At 36.1% G+C, this 19,030-nt stretch overlaps 2 protein-coding genes across 16 annotated transcripts in view; one reads left to right on the forward strand and one right to left on the reverse strand.

The window, feature by feature from the left end:
* Positions 1–19,030, forward strand: part of PRR16 (proline rich 16) — a 537,790-nt gene that overhangs the window by 352,828 nt on the left and 165,932 nt on the right. For 2 of the 15 annotated variants that reach the window (XM_077911358.1, XM_077911363.1), the window contains exons 1-2: positions 8,477–8,545; positions 10,626–10,723. The exons of 8 other annotated variants lie outside the window; for them this stretch is intronic. Coding sequence is in view for 1 of the 7 variants with exons in the window: in XM_077911361.1 (XP_077767487.1) it covers positions 10,741–10,791 (51 nt within the window). In the remaining 6 variants the exon portion in view is untranslated. Of the gene's footprint in view, positions 1–8,476; positions 8,546–8,704; positions 8,778–10,625; positions 10,792–19,030 lie in introns of those variants that run through there. 5 more of the 15 variants (XM_077911365.1, XM_077911364.1, XM_077911361.1 and 2 more) reach the window with 4 other exon arrangements.
* The window catches only part of LOC144321971 (uncharacterized), a 444,052-nt gene that overhangs the window by 20,280 nt on the left and 404,742 nt on the right, over positions 1–19,030 (reverse strand). The gene's annotated exons all lie outside the window — the stretch shown is intronic.

Raw genomic sequence — 19,030 nt, forward strand, 5'->3', positions numbered from 1 at the left:
TGTCTACCTGTTTTCCACAAGTATTTTGTCAGTAAGAGTTTCTTAATAAAGATTTTATTTTACACTTAGTCTGTAATCATTGATAATATTTTATGTTCATTTTATAATGACCGATTCCATGTTCCAGAAAGTTTTAGAAAATGTTACTTTCTTCAGAAAGCTGCCATCTTGTGAGCGGCCACTATACATATCTAGAATTCTTAGCAGCTAAGAATGATACTGGAACTGTTCCTGGGGAACTTTGAGGTTAGATAGACCAGGCTGACACCACCGTGAGGTTGAGGTTGATTCTAGATGTGTGAGCTCCCAGAGTTCCAGTTTCTATAGTTGTAGAATGGAGAAGGAAAAATTTTTAAATGGTTTAGTGAAAGTCGAAGGACACCATGACTGTGAATTCAAGTGTCTGGCTCATCATGAGCATTCAATAAAGACTCGATGTTAGTCTTATTACTGTGAATAAAATATGAATCTATAGAAACATGTATTTGTGATTATATATCACTGTTCTGATATGTAGTAGCTCACCATGAAGAAAGCTTCTCTGATCTTCAACTGTTACCTATTTTGTATTCTTTAGATTTAATCTAATAGTATTCTCGACTGTTCTCAATAATAGTATTGCATGTTTTTTTATGGAATGTCCTTGATTTTCAGTGAATATATACATGTATCTCACATATTTCTCTTCCTTCACCTGTCACAATCATTGTTCTAAAGACTGTATAAATATTTTTATAGATGGATACAACCCTGGCTTGATTTATAACAAATGAACAGTGTATGTCTATTTTGTATTAGTCTTAGAATCCTGCACATTATGAATTATCTGCACATTATATAGTAAAATGTAAATTGATTTTTATTTAGTTAATTTAATAAATACAATAACTGTTTTGGAGGGTCCATTGTGTCAAGTACTTTATGTGTTCATTTGTTTTGCTTTTTAAATTATCTGCATAATAACTTCCTTTTGTACCATAATCACATGAATGGTCTAAGTGCCATGGGTATATAAATTGTGTTGGTTGCTTTCAATTTTCAGGATTATAGAAATTGCTATATAATATCAGGATAAATATAAAAGTATTTAAAATGTACTTTTCAAAGAGTAAACTCAAAGAAATTAATAGTGTTATAAATATAATTGCATAAAAGCATTTGGAATTTCTTATTTGAATCTTTAAAAGAAGGAATAAAGTATGAGTTTTAGAATTATGTATTTCCTAAGAGACGTGGTATAACAGCTTTGCAAAAGTAGCTTGCGTTTTTATTTGTGTATAAAAGAGAAAAATTCTAGGATTGCTCTCCTCATCTTTATTTCTTATGCAACATCATAGCTTAAATCTTTATATTGTATTTTGGACATCTATCACTTTCAAATCAAAAAATTCCTGAGAAATAAACTAGCATCATCAAGGCACTATACTGTGTTACAGTTTTGCCATACATACTGATGATGTTATACTACTCCATAAATTTTGGTAACACACCTTGGTTGAAGTTTATATGCTGCACATATAACACTGTCTTTCACAACATAAAATTCAGATGAAAATAGTCTACTTATGAATGTGAAAAATATATTTGTAGACCTAGAGAATGAAATGCAAAACGACTCTGGAGCATTGTTGTCTGCGGTGAATGCTTAGTAAATACTCTTGAGTGAACTGACAGTTGATGTGGCCAAGTTGTAAAATGCAGTATTCAGGACCAGCCAATTTATTTTTGTTTTGTTTGATATATTGTGTCAACTGATATCTTACATTTATATGAAGTATATGAACCAGAAGAAAGAAGAGGGTTTTTTTTTGTTTTTGTTTTTGTTTTTTATTGTGACATTAAGAAGACAGGCTTTTTTGGTGAATGATGAAGCTATAATCTTCTGCAGTGGTTTATTTCAAAAGCAATTTGACATAAAACTATTCTATACATTAGTTCTTTTATTTTTCTTTGCTGCCCACTCTCTACCTAATTCATCCTTAGAGGATCATAATTTATTTTTTAAATGATACTATAAATTTCTGTATCTTGGCTAATAATTAACATTAGATTTTCATAATAATGGATATTATTTTATAGGACACATGAAAATATTTTAAGCACTTTTTATAGTTGAGATGCCCATAGCAGGACTAAAAAGATTGGCAACTATTGTGAAAATATAAGAGGTTTCTCATCAAAGTTAAGGATGGCTTTTTGTTCTCAAGTGTCACCAATTACTTGGCTTTGACTCCCTAGAACTGGCCATTGAAATATATGAAAGTCAAGACACCTGGGTGGCTCAGTAGGTTAGGCATCTGACTTTTGATTTTGGCCCTGGTCGTGATTTCAGGGTCATAGAATCAAGCTCTGCCTCACACCCTCTGTTGGGCTCCTCTTTGCCTCTGCCCTTCCTTCTCTCTCTCTCTCTCTCTCTCTCTCTCTCTCTCTCTCTCTCTCCTCTCTTTCTTTCTTTCTCTCTCAAAATAAATAAGTCTTAAATAAAATCAAAATAAAAGGACTTCTGTCACTGATTTGAGAAGCTGGCTATATTTTTTATAATTATATTAAGATAAATACATAATATTAAATTTAAGTTTTTTTTCAGTTATGACCTTATGCTACTTTATTGACCACCAGTGCGATACTCTTAGGAAAAATTATTGTAAACCATACCACTTTCTTTATCTAAGATCATATATTATTGGTTCTAGGTATTTAGTCAAGCAAACATCCAGAGCTGTGTTAAATAATTTCAAAAATGGAGGAAATGTTTTGAGGATCTAATCAGAAAGAAAGATCCTTTTTTTCCCTTAGATTTGTGAGTATAAGAATTTCAAATATCAGAAAATTATATTTTATTGATGCCTCTTTAGAGCCTGTACATAGTTGTGCTTGGTCCAACTGTTTCAGGAAGGTATTTGAAACACTACAATATAACCGTAATTTATAACAACTTTGTTCAGGTAGCCAGTTGTAAAATGTACATCTTAGCTTATTCACTTTTCTAAGAGAGACATCTCTTTTCACCTATAAACAAAAAGTGAAAAGTTGTCGGTGTTTTTTTTTTTTAACATACTGTTTTCCAGATGCAATGATGTAATGTGCAATGTGGTAATTAATTGTGTCGTGTTAGCCCTGAAAGGAAGAAACTGAGACAAACTTCTTGTTTTTTTCACTTTTAGAAATAGATCCATAGTTTCTTTGAGATATCTTACTCTACAAAGGAATTCTAATTGGGCATTTACAGAGATTTGTCTGTACAGGGTTGCTGAGGACAAGAGCTGTGTTGGGATTATGGATGATGCTGTTAGAGACTCTTGCTCTTTGCTTCCTTGGAGTCTCCTACCATGTTCACCGTCTCTCTTAGTTTCACAGTCCCTTTTAATAATCTGCTTCACTGAGATAGCAGTTTTACCAGGGCTTCCCACTTCCCAAGGCATCTTAAAGAAGATTTTCACTAACCTCATTAAATTATACCAGCAGGGAATTTTCTTGTGGTGCTTATTTTGTTTCTGTCCATTTGTCTTGTTTTCCTGACATTTATTACCCATCTATGTATTTTTTTTTATGTTCTGATAAATTCACTTTAGAGGAGACCACGAACATTTTTTTTTTCAAATTTTATTTATTTTGGAGAGTGTGTACCCAAGCAGGGGAGGGGCAGGGAGAGGCAGAGGGAGAGAGAAAATCTCAAGCAGACTCTGCTGAGCATGGAGCCTCCTACCGGGGGCCCTGATCTCATGACCCTGAGATCATGACATAAGCTGAAATCAAGATTCGGAGGCTTAGCCAACCTGAACCCCCCAGGAACCCTGGAAAGTCTTTTAAATTTGACACATCCTCAGTCATTCTGATCCTTTCCTAATTCCTGTTCCCCTAAAAATAAAGAAATAAATAAACAGTAACAACTTACATTGAGAGACCTACTTTTTAATGTCTTTAAATCACTTATTCTTTTCCTTCCACTCATCCTTCGAGTGGGTAGCACATCTTGGACTTGTTATAGCTGCATCACAGACCTGCAGACCTGTTTTGATTGAAATCTGTCCCTTATATTTCCATGGAAAATATCCAGTTTTTTCACTTTGAACCTAAATGAATAAGAAGTAATGACTAGAGGCTTTTGGAAGGGCAAGGATAGAGTAAGCTTTAACCTTCCCTCTATATTCTCCATGTTTTATCCTATCCTTACCCCTGGGGAAGGAACTTATGCTTTCACTAAAATTAGGGTTCTCAGTATACAAAACAAGTTCCTTAGACTAGGCCTTTGGCCCCACTTTGCAATTAGATTCTGCTTCTGAGCCCTTCTCATGCAGAAATGTTGAAACAAGCACTGATATTCAGCACTAATTATTACATTAGGATTCAAAATAGGGGGCAAAAATGAAGAATAGTTGATGTAAAGCTGTCCAACAAATGGGAAAAGCAAAACAAAAACAAAACTGTAGACATATCTTCACAGTGAAGGTTTGTTTACTGCTTAACAGTTCAAACTTTATAAGCACTTGAGTAGTTAAAAAATGGCTAGAGTACTAATTCATGGTTTTATATACTGAAAAAAAAAACATTTTAATCTATTAGTTATAGGCATGTTTCTATTAGGCTAGATGTTACTAACCTGTTTTCAATTAGAAAACTCCATTTCTTTAAAAAGCAGGGTTTTTTTTTGTTTTTTGTTTTGTTTTGTTTTGTTTTGTTTTAAGAAATAAGGCTCCTGGATGATAGAGGCTCCTGGGTGCCTGGGTGGCTCAGTCAGTTGAGTGTCCAACTCTTGATTTTGCCTCAGGTCATGATCTCAGGGTTATGAGATTGAGTCTTTCATTGTAGGGCTCTGTGCTCAGAATCCTTGTCTGCTGGAGGTTCTCTCCCTCTCCTTCAGTCCCTCCCCCCAAAAAATATATATTGTGATAATTATTAAGTCTTCTTAAATGTCTAGGTGGTATTTCATCTGTTTTTTTATTTTTAATTCCTGCTCCATCCAAAGTTCTGTTGTTATGTTTGAGCCGTAAAAAGTTAAATGGGATTAACCCATTTTTGGTGGAATTTTAGAATGTCAGCTGAGATCTTCATTCTCATTGTATTCCTAGTATCAGAAAGTTGTCAAAAAGAAGATCTCTCCTGCTGGTCTCAGGATTCTGAGAAGCAAATTAATCTTTGAAACTCCTCATATTCAAAAAAAGAGCTGACTGTTCATCCTGGGAAGATCATATCTTCCAAAAATATGTGCTTTCCTTCTATAAGAAGGGATATTCTTCATCAAGTTACATCACTTGGTTTCTTTTTTCAAATTATTCAGGGACATTTGTCAAATCCTGTGGAAACAGATACAAAAATCTCAGGATGAAGTGCCATTTATTCAGGCTTTTAGACCATGAAAAGTTTCAGGATTAAAATAATATTAATATAGGCATGAAAGGAAGACTGAGTATATATTTTATGAAATTATTCCCCTCTTTTCTCTAAGAAAAGCAGTTCCTTACTGTTTAATATATAGATTTGCAGTGGAGGATGTTTTGTCTATCACTGTATATGTCTCTGCTAGCCAGCTGAATAAATTCCCTACAAGGCTAACTAGTTCAAAATTCAGCTGCCTTGGAGTATTGTTTTAGTGCTACACTCTTATTTAAACTCTGAATATCTGATGTGGCAATATGAGCTTTTAATTCTGAGGTCAGGGCAGCCCAGGTGGCTCAGCAGTTTAACACCGCCTTCAGGCCAGGGTGTGATCCTGGAGATTGGGATCAAGTCCCACATCAGGCTCCCTGCATGGAGCCTGCTTCTCCCTCTGCCTGTGTCTCTGCCTCTCTCTCTCTCTCTCTCTCTCTCTCTCTCTCTGTATCTCTCATGAATAAATAAATAAAATCTTAAAAGAAAAAGAAATGCTAATTCTGAGGTCAGTGTTAACTATGGTTGAAATATACTTTAAACCTAAAAAAAGTTTCCATATATACATTATTTAATGTGATTCTTTTGAAAATATATGCTATTTTGTGTTCCAAAATGTGAATACATGCAATTGTTTTATTGCATTACTCAGTGAACCATGTATATAATATCACTCATATACTCTCACAAAACTTTAAAGGCCTTTTTAGTATGGGTATTAATGCCTGTGGTTTTTTTTTTTTTTTTCTTTGAAATTGAGCACTCAGGTGATATATTTTGGCCCTGAAAATTCACATTTTCATTTTATTGAAATGAGGGCTTAGTGATGAGATCATTCTCTTTTCTGCAACTGAAATTCTTACTGGACAAAGACATGAATGAGTGTTATGGATACTTCCTGAAGACTCTAGGCAAAAGCATCCACTTAGTAGTTTAGCAGAAATTGAAAGATGCTCTTATCTACCCATGAATTTATTCATGGATCCTAGGTACAGCATATCTTGCCCAAATCTAAATACTATGAAAGAAACCTAGTAATTAAGCTTGAATTTTAAAACAAGGGTCACATCTTATGTAATTGCTGGTTTTCTGGATAATCATAGAATGCACAATTAGAGCTAATATTGTTATACTATAAATGAGGTATGTTCAATTTTATAGTCAGCTTTCTTCATTGTCTTTCTGATAGCACTTAAATTGAAATTAATTTCAATTTGAAATTTGTAAATTTTTTTCTTTTGCTATTTTCCTTTCTCTTAAATCTTGAAGCATAAATCTTTAATCTTCAATTACCCTGTGGAAGGTCATGCTCTGTATTTTTTCTAGAATTCTATAAGCCTTTCATTACTAAAACCCATTACTTAAATCCCCGAAGATGTTTCCATATCATTTACAAGAAAGCGATTTAAGCCATCCATTCTACCTTCTATTTGGGACAAAATAAGTAACGTATATCCAACATTTGAATAGTTTAGTTTATTCATATGATTGCTCTACATGTATGATTTGTCATATAATTAAGTTCTGTTTTTAAAATGTATTTATATTGTAGGCTTTTCTGGGTTTCTTGGTGCAATTTATTTTAATATTTTTATTTATTTATTTATTTGTTTGTTTGACAGAAAGTGCACAAGCAGGGGAAGCAGGAGTGAGAGGGAGAAGCAGGCTTCCTGCTGAGCAGGGAGCTAATAGCTGGGCTAGATCCCAGGACCCTGGGATCATGACCTGAGCGGAAGGCAGTTGTTTAACCCACTAAGCCACCTAGACGTCCCTCTTGATGCAACTTCAACAGCATCATGATGTATTGATTCTTGATAAATACCTTTTCTTTAAGGCAATTGTACATCATATAGGTAGGTGATTGCCACTAAAAGTGAGACGGAACCCGAACTTTCTTTATATCCAGACACATGAGTCATTTAAGAAATCTGGACTCAGTCCAGTAATGCCTAAGAGCTGAGCATTAATTAAATGTGTTTAGCCATAAACAAATCTCCTTTGATTCTCAGATGCTAGTGTTCTAGAGAGTAGTAAGAGGTTATCACTTCCCTGCAGGAACTTTCAGTGCAGCCAGTTGGATACTGATTAGAATTTGAATGGAGCTTTTCTTTGCAAAGCACACTAGCACACATGGATTCAGTTGATGGATATTTGTAGCTTGTGGTTATGGGTGTATGTTTGATTCCTAGTTAAATGTGATAGCCTAATACAGAGACATCTTTTTCTTCTATTACCATACCATGACCCTGTGCATGTGACACATTTTACAAATGTATGTTGTTGATCATGAGGAGACCAGAAAATGTGGCAAGCTCAGTGTAAAACCTGTCATGATTTTTGAAAAACCTATTCAACATTCAGTTCTTCTACTGTGGGCTTTTTTTGCATCTTCTTGTTGGAAGGATAAGCAAATACTCCGAACAGAGGTATTAAAACAGATTGTGGATGTTGATTAGTTCTGCAAAGGCCAAAAACGTAAATGCACATTTGTCAAGAATTAAGGTTTGGGGCTTTTCCCTCTCACAAATTCAGATCATCTTCTGTAATTTCTCAGTAGGTGATTCTAAGCATAGAGTTCAGACAGCATCCTTCTAGAATGGGTAATAATATTCTTGACAATTGAAACGTGGTTTCATGATTTCCTTCAAACATTTACCAGATAATTTCAAAACTTTTCCATTCTGGTTTTAGCCTTATCTGAGACTCTGTGCGAAATACATGGCAAGGGGTCAGAGGAGGAGTGAAGGACAGAATTGTTTAGCTTGTTGTTGGCAGAGAAGTTGTATTGCTGAATAAGATCACACGTTATGGCTGGAATGGTTTGGTAACAGTTTTTTCCACACTGGGAGGCCAAACAGTCTCTGCCAAACAGAAGAACATAATCTATACTGTCAGAATGGAAAAAAAAATGGAAAAAGTGGTAGCCATTATGAAGCTGGGGAGTTCTGGAGGTGACCTTAGAATTTGGCTCTTGCATGTTACCATGAGGAGGAACATACAGACACCCAACTACTGCAGAGTGGTTGGCTCCTGTATTGCCCAGAGAATATTTGACACTGAAACTAATGAAAAGGTGAAAGTGTTCGATTCCAAATTCTTTCTGAGAACTTCTGTCAGTGAAGATTCTGACATACATCGTTGCTACACTGCTCTTCTGATTTAGTAACAGAAATGGAGAGTAAATACTAATGTGCTCAAAAAAAGTGTTTTTCCTTTCCATGTATTAGCTCATTTAATTCTTACATTGACCTTATGAAACTATTATGATTATTTATTTGTTTACTTGCTTGTTTATTTTTACCTCCCTTTCAGAGTTAAGAAAGGAGAAGCAAGTTAGTATCTTGTCTGGGGACACATAGCTAGTGAGTCTGGCTGTGGACGTCATACTTCAACTACTCTCCAGTGTCTTGGTATGAAGAATGATACAGTGGTGCTCAACAGAAAAATCTAGATCCCCTTCCTTTAGGCCTTGATTTTAGTGTCTTGTTTGTGTAAAATATTTGTTTTGGTCGGGGGACAGAGGTACATAAATTCCATAAGAAGTATTAATATAAAAAAAGAAGTATTAATATAGACACCCTAATTTTTACCATTTCTTTGTTTTTCCACATTATAACTTTATGAATCTTTGATTTTTGTCACAATTCTTAGGAGTACTCAATGTAGACTTAATGTGAAATGTGGTTAGAAACTTTGATTGCTGTTCTTGTTAACTTTATTAAAAGTGTGAACCATAAAATTGTTTAATACTAATATGAGTGCCTGCATAATACTATTCATTAGATTATTTTTTAAATGAGCATTTTTTTGCATTCACATTTTATGATTCATTATTAACAGAAGTGTTTCCTGTAATCCACATGTATGTAATAAAAGAGTGATCAGGGGTTATATGATTGTTTTACCCCCTACAACCACAAGGGCTCCTGGCACATAGTTGGTGCTCAATGAGTATTTCATGAATGAGTATTCATCATAAACAAATGAATGATGAAGTTAACTGCTTCAAATAACATTTGAGCTTATTCAAATGCATAATTTTGTGTTTCCTCTGCTATTAGAGAAATATTCAAGGTTGTTGATAAATAAAATCAAGAATAGAATGGGAAGCACCAGGATGTTGAGAAAATCGTGCCCGTTCTCAACCCTTTGCCCCAAGCTGGTTCTTTTGAGGTCCTTGAAAGAGGGGTACTTCTTAGTTTTCTCTTCATTGCCAGTACTGACAAAGCGCAGGGCTCTGGAAGTCATTAGTGACAGAAAAGTCAATGAGCAGACTGAGTGACATAGCTTGTGTCCTTTCATGGACACCTCATGTGAATAAGATACAAGTATAGCAATCTCAGTGTTTAGGGAACATATTACTGAAGGCTTAAGGCAGGTGTAAGGACCACCTCCTTGGGGAATAGTGATCTAGCATCTCTGGATTGGGTGCAACTTTATGGACCATGAAGTCTTTATTTAGACCTCAAGTCCAAGGGCTCTATGTTCACTACCCTCTGGTACTTGGAGTTTTTATAGTAGCACTGCGAAGAGATCACTCAGCCTCTGCTTTGAGTTCCTCTGTCACTAAGATTTTGTGTGGGCTTTTGTTAACATGCTTGTTAACATGCTCAAGGGTACATTTTGTCTGCAGTTAGTTGAATCCACTGGCCCCTCATCCAGCCAGCCTTGGTTTCCTAAGACAGGGCATCCTTTCAAATATTTTAGGACCATTCTCTGATTTCCAGAGGCTACTCTAATGCTACCATACTACTTGGGGGTATTTACATCAGTCTCCAGGACTTGATTGACTCCTCCTTCTCCTTCTGATCACTGGCTAGAGCTGGTCCTGATTTGTGGCTGTTAATGACTCATTGGGCAGCAGTACTAAAACAGGATTGATTAATGAATAAGTGTTAATCTCAGGAAACTTCCCAGTGACTTGCTATATAGCATTCTGTTCTTAGAAAGGACAGGTACTCATTGAAAAGTTCTTGAACACTTACTTGATTGCTTGATCTATACCACATTTCCTATGTTTTCAGCCTCATGATGTCCTTCACATACATTTCCTTCATATGTTAACTTGTCCTCTCTTCCAGTCATGAGTCCATCTGCATTACTCCAGCCTCTTTCTTCCTATTCCATTAGCTGACTAATGGTTCCCCCCCCCCCCCATGCCCCACCATTCATAATCTCCTGTACCTGTTCAGTTCTGTGTGTTTGGAAAGTCTGTAGTAACTACACTATTTTTAAAAGTTCTCTAATTTTTTTAACAGAAGCTCCATAACCTCCTCCCACCTCCCCACATGATGACACAGGGAGACAGTGCTACAGGCAGACAGTGACAACAGGACACCAGGAAGTGCCTGAGAAGGTCAGCCCCACCTTGACATGATGTGTGCAGGGATTTGGACAACACATACCAGCATTTCTAAGAAACATGCAAGTCCAGTATATCATTCGTTATTTGAAATATAGACAAAAGTTGTGGTTAACAATCAGATATATGACTACTAAAGTAATTACATAATGACCCTGAATAACAATTAGCAATCACAGCACCATGTAAGTTGTCATATTTTTAAGTCTGTGTTTTATGTTTAAATTCCATAGAGGAAAAAACGTATAATAACACCATGAAATGAAGCATTGTTTGCTTTGTGGGCTCCAAAGGTTTTTTTATGGAACCCTTATAGTATTTTTGTAACTGTAGGATTTGACTTCCAAGATGCCAGGATTAATGTGTTTGTGTTAGCACACTTAGACTTTCAACGAACAAAACTGGCTTACATTTCCAGAATTTCTCTTTATATATATTGACTATAGACAATAGTCAAGTTGGCCATTAAAAAACAAAAATTACTAAATATATGATTATTTAGAATCAAATATTGAATATTCTCATTTTTTCCCTTAAAAGTTGATTTGTGTTGTGTAGAACTCATTCATAATTCAGGGATAGTTGGCTATACCATATGTGACTGTAAGAAGGATCATTACCTTTAAGAGCTGGGAATTCTTAATGAAGTGAAAATGTGTACAGTCAAGGTCAACAAAGTTTTTTGTTACAAATTTTTATTATCCCAACATCAAAGGCTACTGATAAAGGTTTCCTTGGTACCAGTACTTTTCTATATATGAAAGAATATGGGTTTATTACGTATTAAGCTCTGAGGCTTCTGGAATAATAATTTAATTTCAACATTTGTATCTGTATAGGATTCTACTTATCATTGGTGTTAAATATGAATGCTAAATTTTTCCACACTAGATAAAATCTGTAAGATGCCATGGTCAGTTAACTATTGAATTGGAAGAGCAAATTTATCATATCTAAAAGCAAAAATAAAAGATGTCTGGGTAATGTCAGATATTGGGGATATTAGACATGTTTCCAATGACTGTTTTTCTTTAATCAGTTACATTCTTTTGTCATGCATTTGGGAATAGTGTATTTGAAATGAATTCCTCAGAGTAGTGTTGATTTTGTAGTTGAGAGCCTGTTAAGTAAGCATTCTGTATTAGTGAATTCAATAATGTAAATGGTAATTTTTTTTTCAATTTTGGAATTGTAACAGCCATACTAGTTTTTAATAGTTAGGACCTGTGCCATGAATTGTCTTCATTTTAATGTGCCCTACTCACAAAACAAGAGGGAATGTTATTTGGAATTTAGCTATACTCATCTTCTCAATCAAATTCCACTTTAGAGGTAAGTTAAATAGAAGTTATTGAGTACTATGTAAATATACTGAATCAAAAGTATGTTATTGACTAAATCAGGAAAAGAGCTTTAAAAAAACTGTCTATACCTATATTGGTAGGTATGACCTGTAGAGAAATATTTAGAATAGCTTTTTATTTCACTTCCCCTTTCTATAAATAATATGATTTCACTGTAAAGCTACATGCCATATCCAAGATCAGATTACATGGTGGAGATAATGTAAGACTAGAAACAAAGATTTCTTATATTTAAATTCTGGCTCTAATATTAACTGATGATTAATATTTTGCAAGTCATTTATTCAATATGAGTTCCTAAGACCTTCAGCTGACCTAGTGGACCAAAGAATTCAGGACCTAATTTCCATGTATTCTGCTTGACATGACTTTTACAGAAAAAACAGAGCACTGTAGGCCCAGCATTTTGCATTGGAATAAAGTCTTGACAGTCTACAACCAGACAATTTATTTCTTCTCCAGTGAAGTATTTTGTACCCTTTAGATTTCTGTTGCACTCATCAGACAGTGATAGAACCTCTCAAATTCATTTATAGTTTTTCTAGTAAAAAGATTCAGGTCTAATATTTAACTGTTTTAGCTGAGTTTAGTTCACTAAACTGTTTAACTTTTCACTAAATCATTTCACTGTTGAAATGATTATAAAGTTGACTAGTAAAAATAGTGCTATGGAATTTGCAGTGTCTTCATCATGTTTATAAGGGCTATAAATTTTTAAATACTTCTTCAGAAGTATTTGCTACCTTGCACAAAAGAGAAAACTCCAACATTTCATGATGCTATTGAGTTTAACCACAGCTAGTTCCTGAGGCCAAAAATCAATCAATCAATCAATCAATCAATCTTAGGTCGATTGAATAAGAGTTGTCACTTAAAATGGTTGTTATTATACTAGCACACTGATGAAAATTACATATCCGAATTAAAGAGATGTGGGAAAATTTGAGAGGTTGATAAATCTCAGCAATAGGAAAATTTCTCCTTCTGTGTCATTTAGATATAATAAAGCAGTCCTTTGATATCTTTATCATTTTTGTCAAACTGAAAAGAAACAGTTTGAACTAATATAGTAGATTACTTAATCATGCATTCGCTCAGCAATTAGTGAAAATGTCCTTTGAACTGGACACCGTGCTAGAAATAAAGAGATGTGAAGATTCCTAAGACAAAGTTCTGCCCTTGATATGTTCAGAGTGCAGTAGAAAAGTAAAAAAACAAACAAACAAACAAAAAAAAAAAAAAAAAAAAACAAGGTAAGGTAAGTGAGTTGGAAGGAAATCAGAGCGAGAATATAGTCATAAATTGAGTTCAGGGAATAAGGATGACTAGTGGCAGTAGAGAGAAACTAAAATGAATGTGGCTCACAAACTGAAGTAAGTATTGTTTCATAGCCATTGAGATTTCTAAACCTAGACTGCACAAGCCATGGCCAAGTCTCCTCTTTCAGTTAGTGCAATGAAAAGGAGATGAGAAATCTCAAGCAGAACATTTGTGGTGTTGTGCAGTGCCATAACAAAAACAGTGGAAGGAATTTATCTCCAATCTATTCATTACAGAGGATGACCTTGAATATGGTAACCAGTGGAGAACTGGGAGGGCATGGTGGCAGAAGGCCCATGGTTGCAGGGGGACTCAGGAAGACCAGCTTCATGGCTATGTTGCAATTCTCCACTGGTGGTGCAGTGATTGAGAACCTGCAGGAAAGTGTGCTTGTGAGATGGGCTTACTTGATTTTGTTGTTTAATCACAACACTGTAGAAATTATTCTAGGGAAGTATTGTTTACACTCCGCTTTAATCAGCAAGCAAGTGCTTCTATGGCCTAGGTCCCTGAATTTGTGATAAACACAAAGCCATAGGTAAAAACAAGGCAGTGCGCTGGTCTTTGGTTATTAGCATGGTAACTGTCAAGGTCCTGTGCATGGAATGGGTAAAATTACATCTCCCCTCTGACTTGGAATGGGTAAAATTACATCTCCCCTCTGACTGGCCACCCTATGTAGTGCTTTTTGCTGAATCCTTCTGGCTTTCTTAACTCTAAATGTTTCTGTACTCAAATATTCGGTCTGAGAGCTCTCTCCCTGCATCTCTCCTTCTCCCCACCCTGCTGCTGACCTCAGCTAGTCCTTCAGAGCTCATCACCAGGTAGATGTGAGTGCCTCCCAGAATCACAGCTCTAAACTCACCTGTCTCCAGAGCCCATGCTTCATCTCCGATGGATGTGTCGTGGGAATCACAAAAGGAACATGTCAAAAGGAGAACTCAGAGTCCGAACCCAGACCCTCAACTCTCTTTCTCCCTTCTGTTTGCTCAATGTCAGTTAATGGCCCCATACCATTGCCTGGCTCCAAATTCTTGGGATCATTCTTGTGTGCTCCCTTGTACTTACCTTGCATGTCCAGTCTTCTAGAAAGGCTTGTCAAACCTGCCTCCAGAATATATCCTGAATCCTCCTTTTTAACTATCCTTTCCCTAGATGATCCTTACATGAATTCCTACCCAGACCCTGCTTGCTCCCTTGCCATCCTATAACTACTGTTTTTCTCAAAGCACCCAAAGTAGGGGTCGAAATAGAAAAGAATGAGTGTTGTCTCATGTTGAAAACTGTGTTTCCCCATTGTCACATGGATGTCTTCAGTTTCCTTGCCATGGCTGTGTACCTTGTGGTCAGCTCCCTGTGGCCTCTTCTGACCCCAGAACTCATCCATCAGTCAGATGTCCCTGCCTGCCGTTTACCGTACAAGCTACTCTTTCGGTTCCTTGGGCTTCCCAGATTCATTCCTGCTTCCAGGTCTTTGCTTTTGGTGGCTCGTCCCTTCCCCTCTTATAGTTCCCAGTGCTGAGTCACCTTTCTCAGAGGTACTTTTGCTGACCACCCAGCCTGGGCTGTCGCTGTCCATATGTGTCGCTGTCCCGCACTGTCACACACTTAGCCTCTTGGCACATAGTTGTCTCTCACTGTACTGTAGGCTTTGTATTTTTCTTCATCACACTTACGATTCTGTGATTTCTCATTTATGTGTTTGTTTTCTTGTCGACTGTCTCCTCCCTGCCGAATGTGAGTTCCTTAAGGGCCTGAACCTGTTCCTTTCACTACTGAATCCTCCACATCTAGAAAAGTAATGGCCCAATAAGTATGTATGGAGAGAAAGAAAAAGATCCTTTCTGCAGATCAGTTTGTCCTTTTATCCATTTTCAGAGGCTGTCAAGGGGTCACCAAGAAATAAAGAAGCTTCAGGGAGAAGAAATGCCTCACTCATGGCTTTGATATCATCTTCTGGGAACAAATCATGAAAAGTGTACATTTTTTTAGAAGTTGGCTCTCCATATTTTAGTAACTTCTTGCAGTCCTTAAATCAAGTGCATTTTGCATGACTTCCTTTTTACTCCTTAGAAGTCTCTATGTCAAAATAGAATTTGATTTGCAGAAACTTGATGTTAGCCCTTTTAAATGTATGCAGTAAAGAGAAAACAATAAAAAATGCATGCTGTTCATTCACAAGCACAACACATTTTGCATTTTGGAATTAGGGATTAATGCATGAAATTCCTTACAAAGAAAAAAATCAAGGTAATACGAAATAGTGCTTTGACTGCAGATACATTTTTTCCCAGGGATTTACAGAATATAGCACCGTTTGAAAATGTGCTGGTGCTGCAGTTATTTTAGGATAGGGAAGAAGAAAAATGTTCCAATCATCGGACTCCTTAGTAATGTGCAAAAGAGACATACACAAATGGAAAGGTTTTATTGTAATAAATGTATCAAGAGTTGATATAAATTATGGTGAGGGCAGCCTGGGTAGCTCCCTGCATGGAACCTCCTTCTCCCTCTGCCTGTGTCTCTGCCTCTCTCTCTCTGCCTCTCTCTTTCTCTCTCTCTCTGTCTCTCACGAATAAATATAAATAAATAAATAAATAAATAAATAAATAAATAAATAAATAAGAATAAATCCTATCACCGTTCTTAGATTTTCCTTGGTATTCTATGAAATAATTACCTACTCCCTAGTTGATACCTCTTAAGAGGGATTCTGTATTTATATAAAGTGCTAGGATTGCCTACAACATGGTGGAAGGTGGTTCAGTTTAATAATTAGAATATGAATTCTGGATTTAAAATGCATGCCTCTGAAGCCCAGCTTTACCTCTTTCTAAGTGTGTGCCCCGGGGACATTACTCAGTTTCTTCTTTTGTGAAACAAGAATCAATAAATACATGCTTGCCTTTTAGGGTTTTAAATGAGGTAATCCATATGAAACACTTAATGTCCAGAGCATGATAAACCCCTAATAATGTTAGCAAATATTATTCTATTTATTCTCATCTTTACAGTTACTTGTGTTATCATATATTATTAACTGTCATCTTTCCACATGATGCAGGCTCCAAAGATTGCATTAGATTGTTTTCATTAGAAGAATAAGAAATAATTGCATTAATCTGTTATAGATTGGTTAGCCTTCCAGAGCAATGCTTTTTTCTTTTTTCTTTTTTTTTTTTTTTTTTTTAGAGCAATGTTTTCTAATAATAGGTTACAGATATTCCATGGGGGAAAATCAGGCTTTTATTTTATTATTATTTTAACATTTTGAGAAATGCTACATTAAGCAAATTTAATCAGGTTCTTATACATCAGGACTTTTCAGAGCCTTTAAAATGTTCATGGAGGGCTACATTTCATTTTTTTGGAGCTTTTAAATCTTTAGGAGTATGTACTAAGTGCTTACATAATTAAAAAGTTAAAGTGTTTATATACACCATGATCTTCCAAGAAGGACATAAATTGTGCAAGATTTTTCAGAATTGGGAATGTTTTTCCTCAGAGGGAAAAACACTGCCCTCTCAATTCATGGATAGTGAAAAAGTGATTGGTAAGAGAGAATGTTCTTATGGTCAGGTTTGGAATCCTTTCTGACTTGTGAAGAATCTCATCTATGATCTTGAGAAGCTTGACTTTTCCAGTATTGCATTTATATAAAATGGATCATGGAATTTAAAATGAAACTGAAAGTAGGGTATAATTTAGACCTTCCTTATTTCCCTCGTCTTTGAAAGAAGCTTTTTCGTATAGCTTAAAGTAAATCAAATAGTATGATTAAAAGCAATTAGTCTTTGTGCAGAACAAAACTGATTAGGCTTCTACTTGTCTTTTCTGGAAACATGTCTCAGTCTAGTCGGACATTTTTGTCTTCCAGTAAAATAGGTAGTAAAGCATAATGGTGTGAACTGCACCCTGGATCTCTGTTGTCGGGCTACACTGACTAGTTGTGTGATGCTGGTCAAATTACTCAGCCTCTCTGGGCCTCAGCTCTCTGATCTGAAATTGGAGATAAAAGATACTCTCTCATAGGAAGTGATGGAGATTAAATGAGTTACTGTTTTTAAAGGATTGAGAATTATTCCTGGCCCATTCCTGGCACTGTTATAAATAAGTGAATTAAGCTGAGGAAGCTATGTCCTTGCTTTTCTACCTATTTTTCATTCTCTTTCTTCTGTGGTATGTCTAGTGTCCTACTCAAAATGATGTGTTAGCGGGAAGAATGTTCGTGGTGGAAATTCAATTCTGCTGCTTTGTCTCTGAGTCCAGAGAACCAACCTACCTACCTACCTACCTTCCTTCCTTCCTTCCTTCCTTCCTTCCTTCCTTCCTTCCTTCCTTCCCTTTCCTTCCCTTTCCTTCCTCCCTTCCTCCCTCCCTCCCTCTCTCTCTCTCTCTCTCTTTCTTTCTTTCTTTCTTTCTTTCTTTCTTTCTTTCTTTCTTGAGTTGACACACAATGTTACATTAGTTTCAGGTGTACAACTTAGTGATTTGACGAGGTTATGCACAATGCTGGGTTCACTGTAAGCATAATTACCATCTGTGCCCTTACAGAACTATCAGGATATCATCAATTGCATTTCTTATGCTGGGCTTTTTATTTCCTGACTTATTCATTCCATAACTGGAAGTGCGTATGTCCCACTCCCCTTCCCCCATTATGTACAGCTCCCAAACCTCCTCTGCTCTGGCAACCATCAGTTTTTTCTGTGTATTTATATGTCTGATTCTGCTTTTTATTGGCTTGTTCATTTGTTTGTTTTAGATTCCACCTATGAGTGGAATCCTATGGTATTTGTCTTTCTCAGTCTGAATTATTTCAAATGCTTTGTGATTCTTCTAAAGTTGTGAGGTGAAGAGAATTGAGAATTGTAAAGTGGTTGACAGTACAGATTCTGGAGCTGGATTTCTTAGATTGTAAACCATCATAACTAATTATAGGTTAGACAAGTCATTAGCTTCTTTGGTTTTCTTTACTGTAGAATGGAGATAATGACAATGTCTCCCTTTTTTAATTTTTAAAAAATATTTACTTATTTTAGAGAGGGAGCATGAGTGGTAGAGGGAGGAGTAGAGAAAGAGAAGGAGAAGCAGATTCCATGAAAGTCTGACAGACAGGGAGTCTGTCACTGGGCTTGACCCCAGGACCCCGAGATCATGACCTGACCTAAAACCAAGAGTCAAACACTTAACCAACTGAGCCATTCAGGTACCCCAACAATGTTTCATTCATTCATTCATTCATTCATTCATTTAATTAATTAATTAATTATTTTTAAAGATTTTATTTATTCATGAGAGACACAGAGAGGCAGAGACCTAGGCAGAGGGAGAAGCAGGCTCCCCCACGAGGAGCCTGATGCAGGACTCAATCCCAGGACCCCGGGATCACGACCCAGGCCTGAAGGCAGACATTCAACCACTGAGCTACTCAGGTGCCATGACAATGTCTGTTTTATAAGCTTACAGTGAGAGTTAGATGATGAACACATATTGGGCAGTGCTTACTAGCATTTGAAAAGCCAAAATTCATGATTTGTATATCTCAATGCCAATTTCCCCAAGGCCTAGTAAATGCTACAGATGTATATACCCGTGTGTGTGTGTGTGTGTGTTT

This window comes from Canis aureus, chromosome 10, assembly GCF_053574225.1.
Source record: "Canis aureus isolate CA01 chromosome 10, VMU_Caureus_v.1.0, whole genome shotgun sequence".
Lineage (NCBI taxonomy): Eukaryota > Metazoa > Chordata > Mammalia > Carnivora > Canidae > Canis > Canis aureus.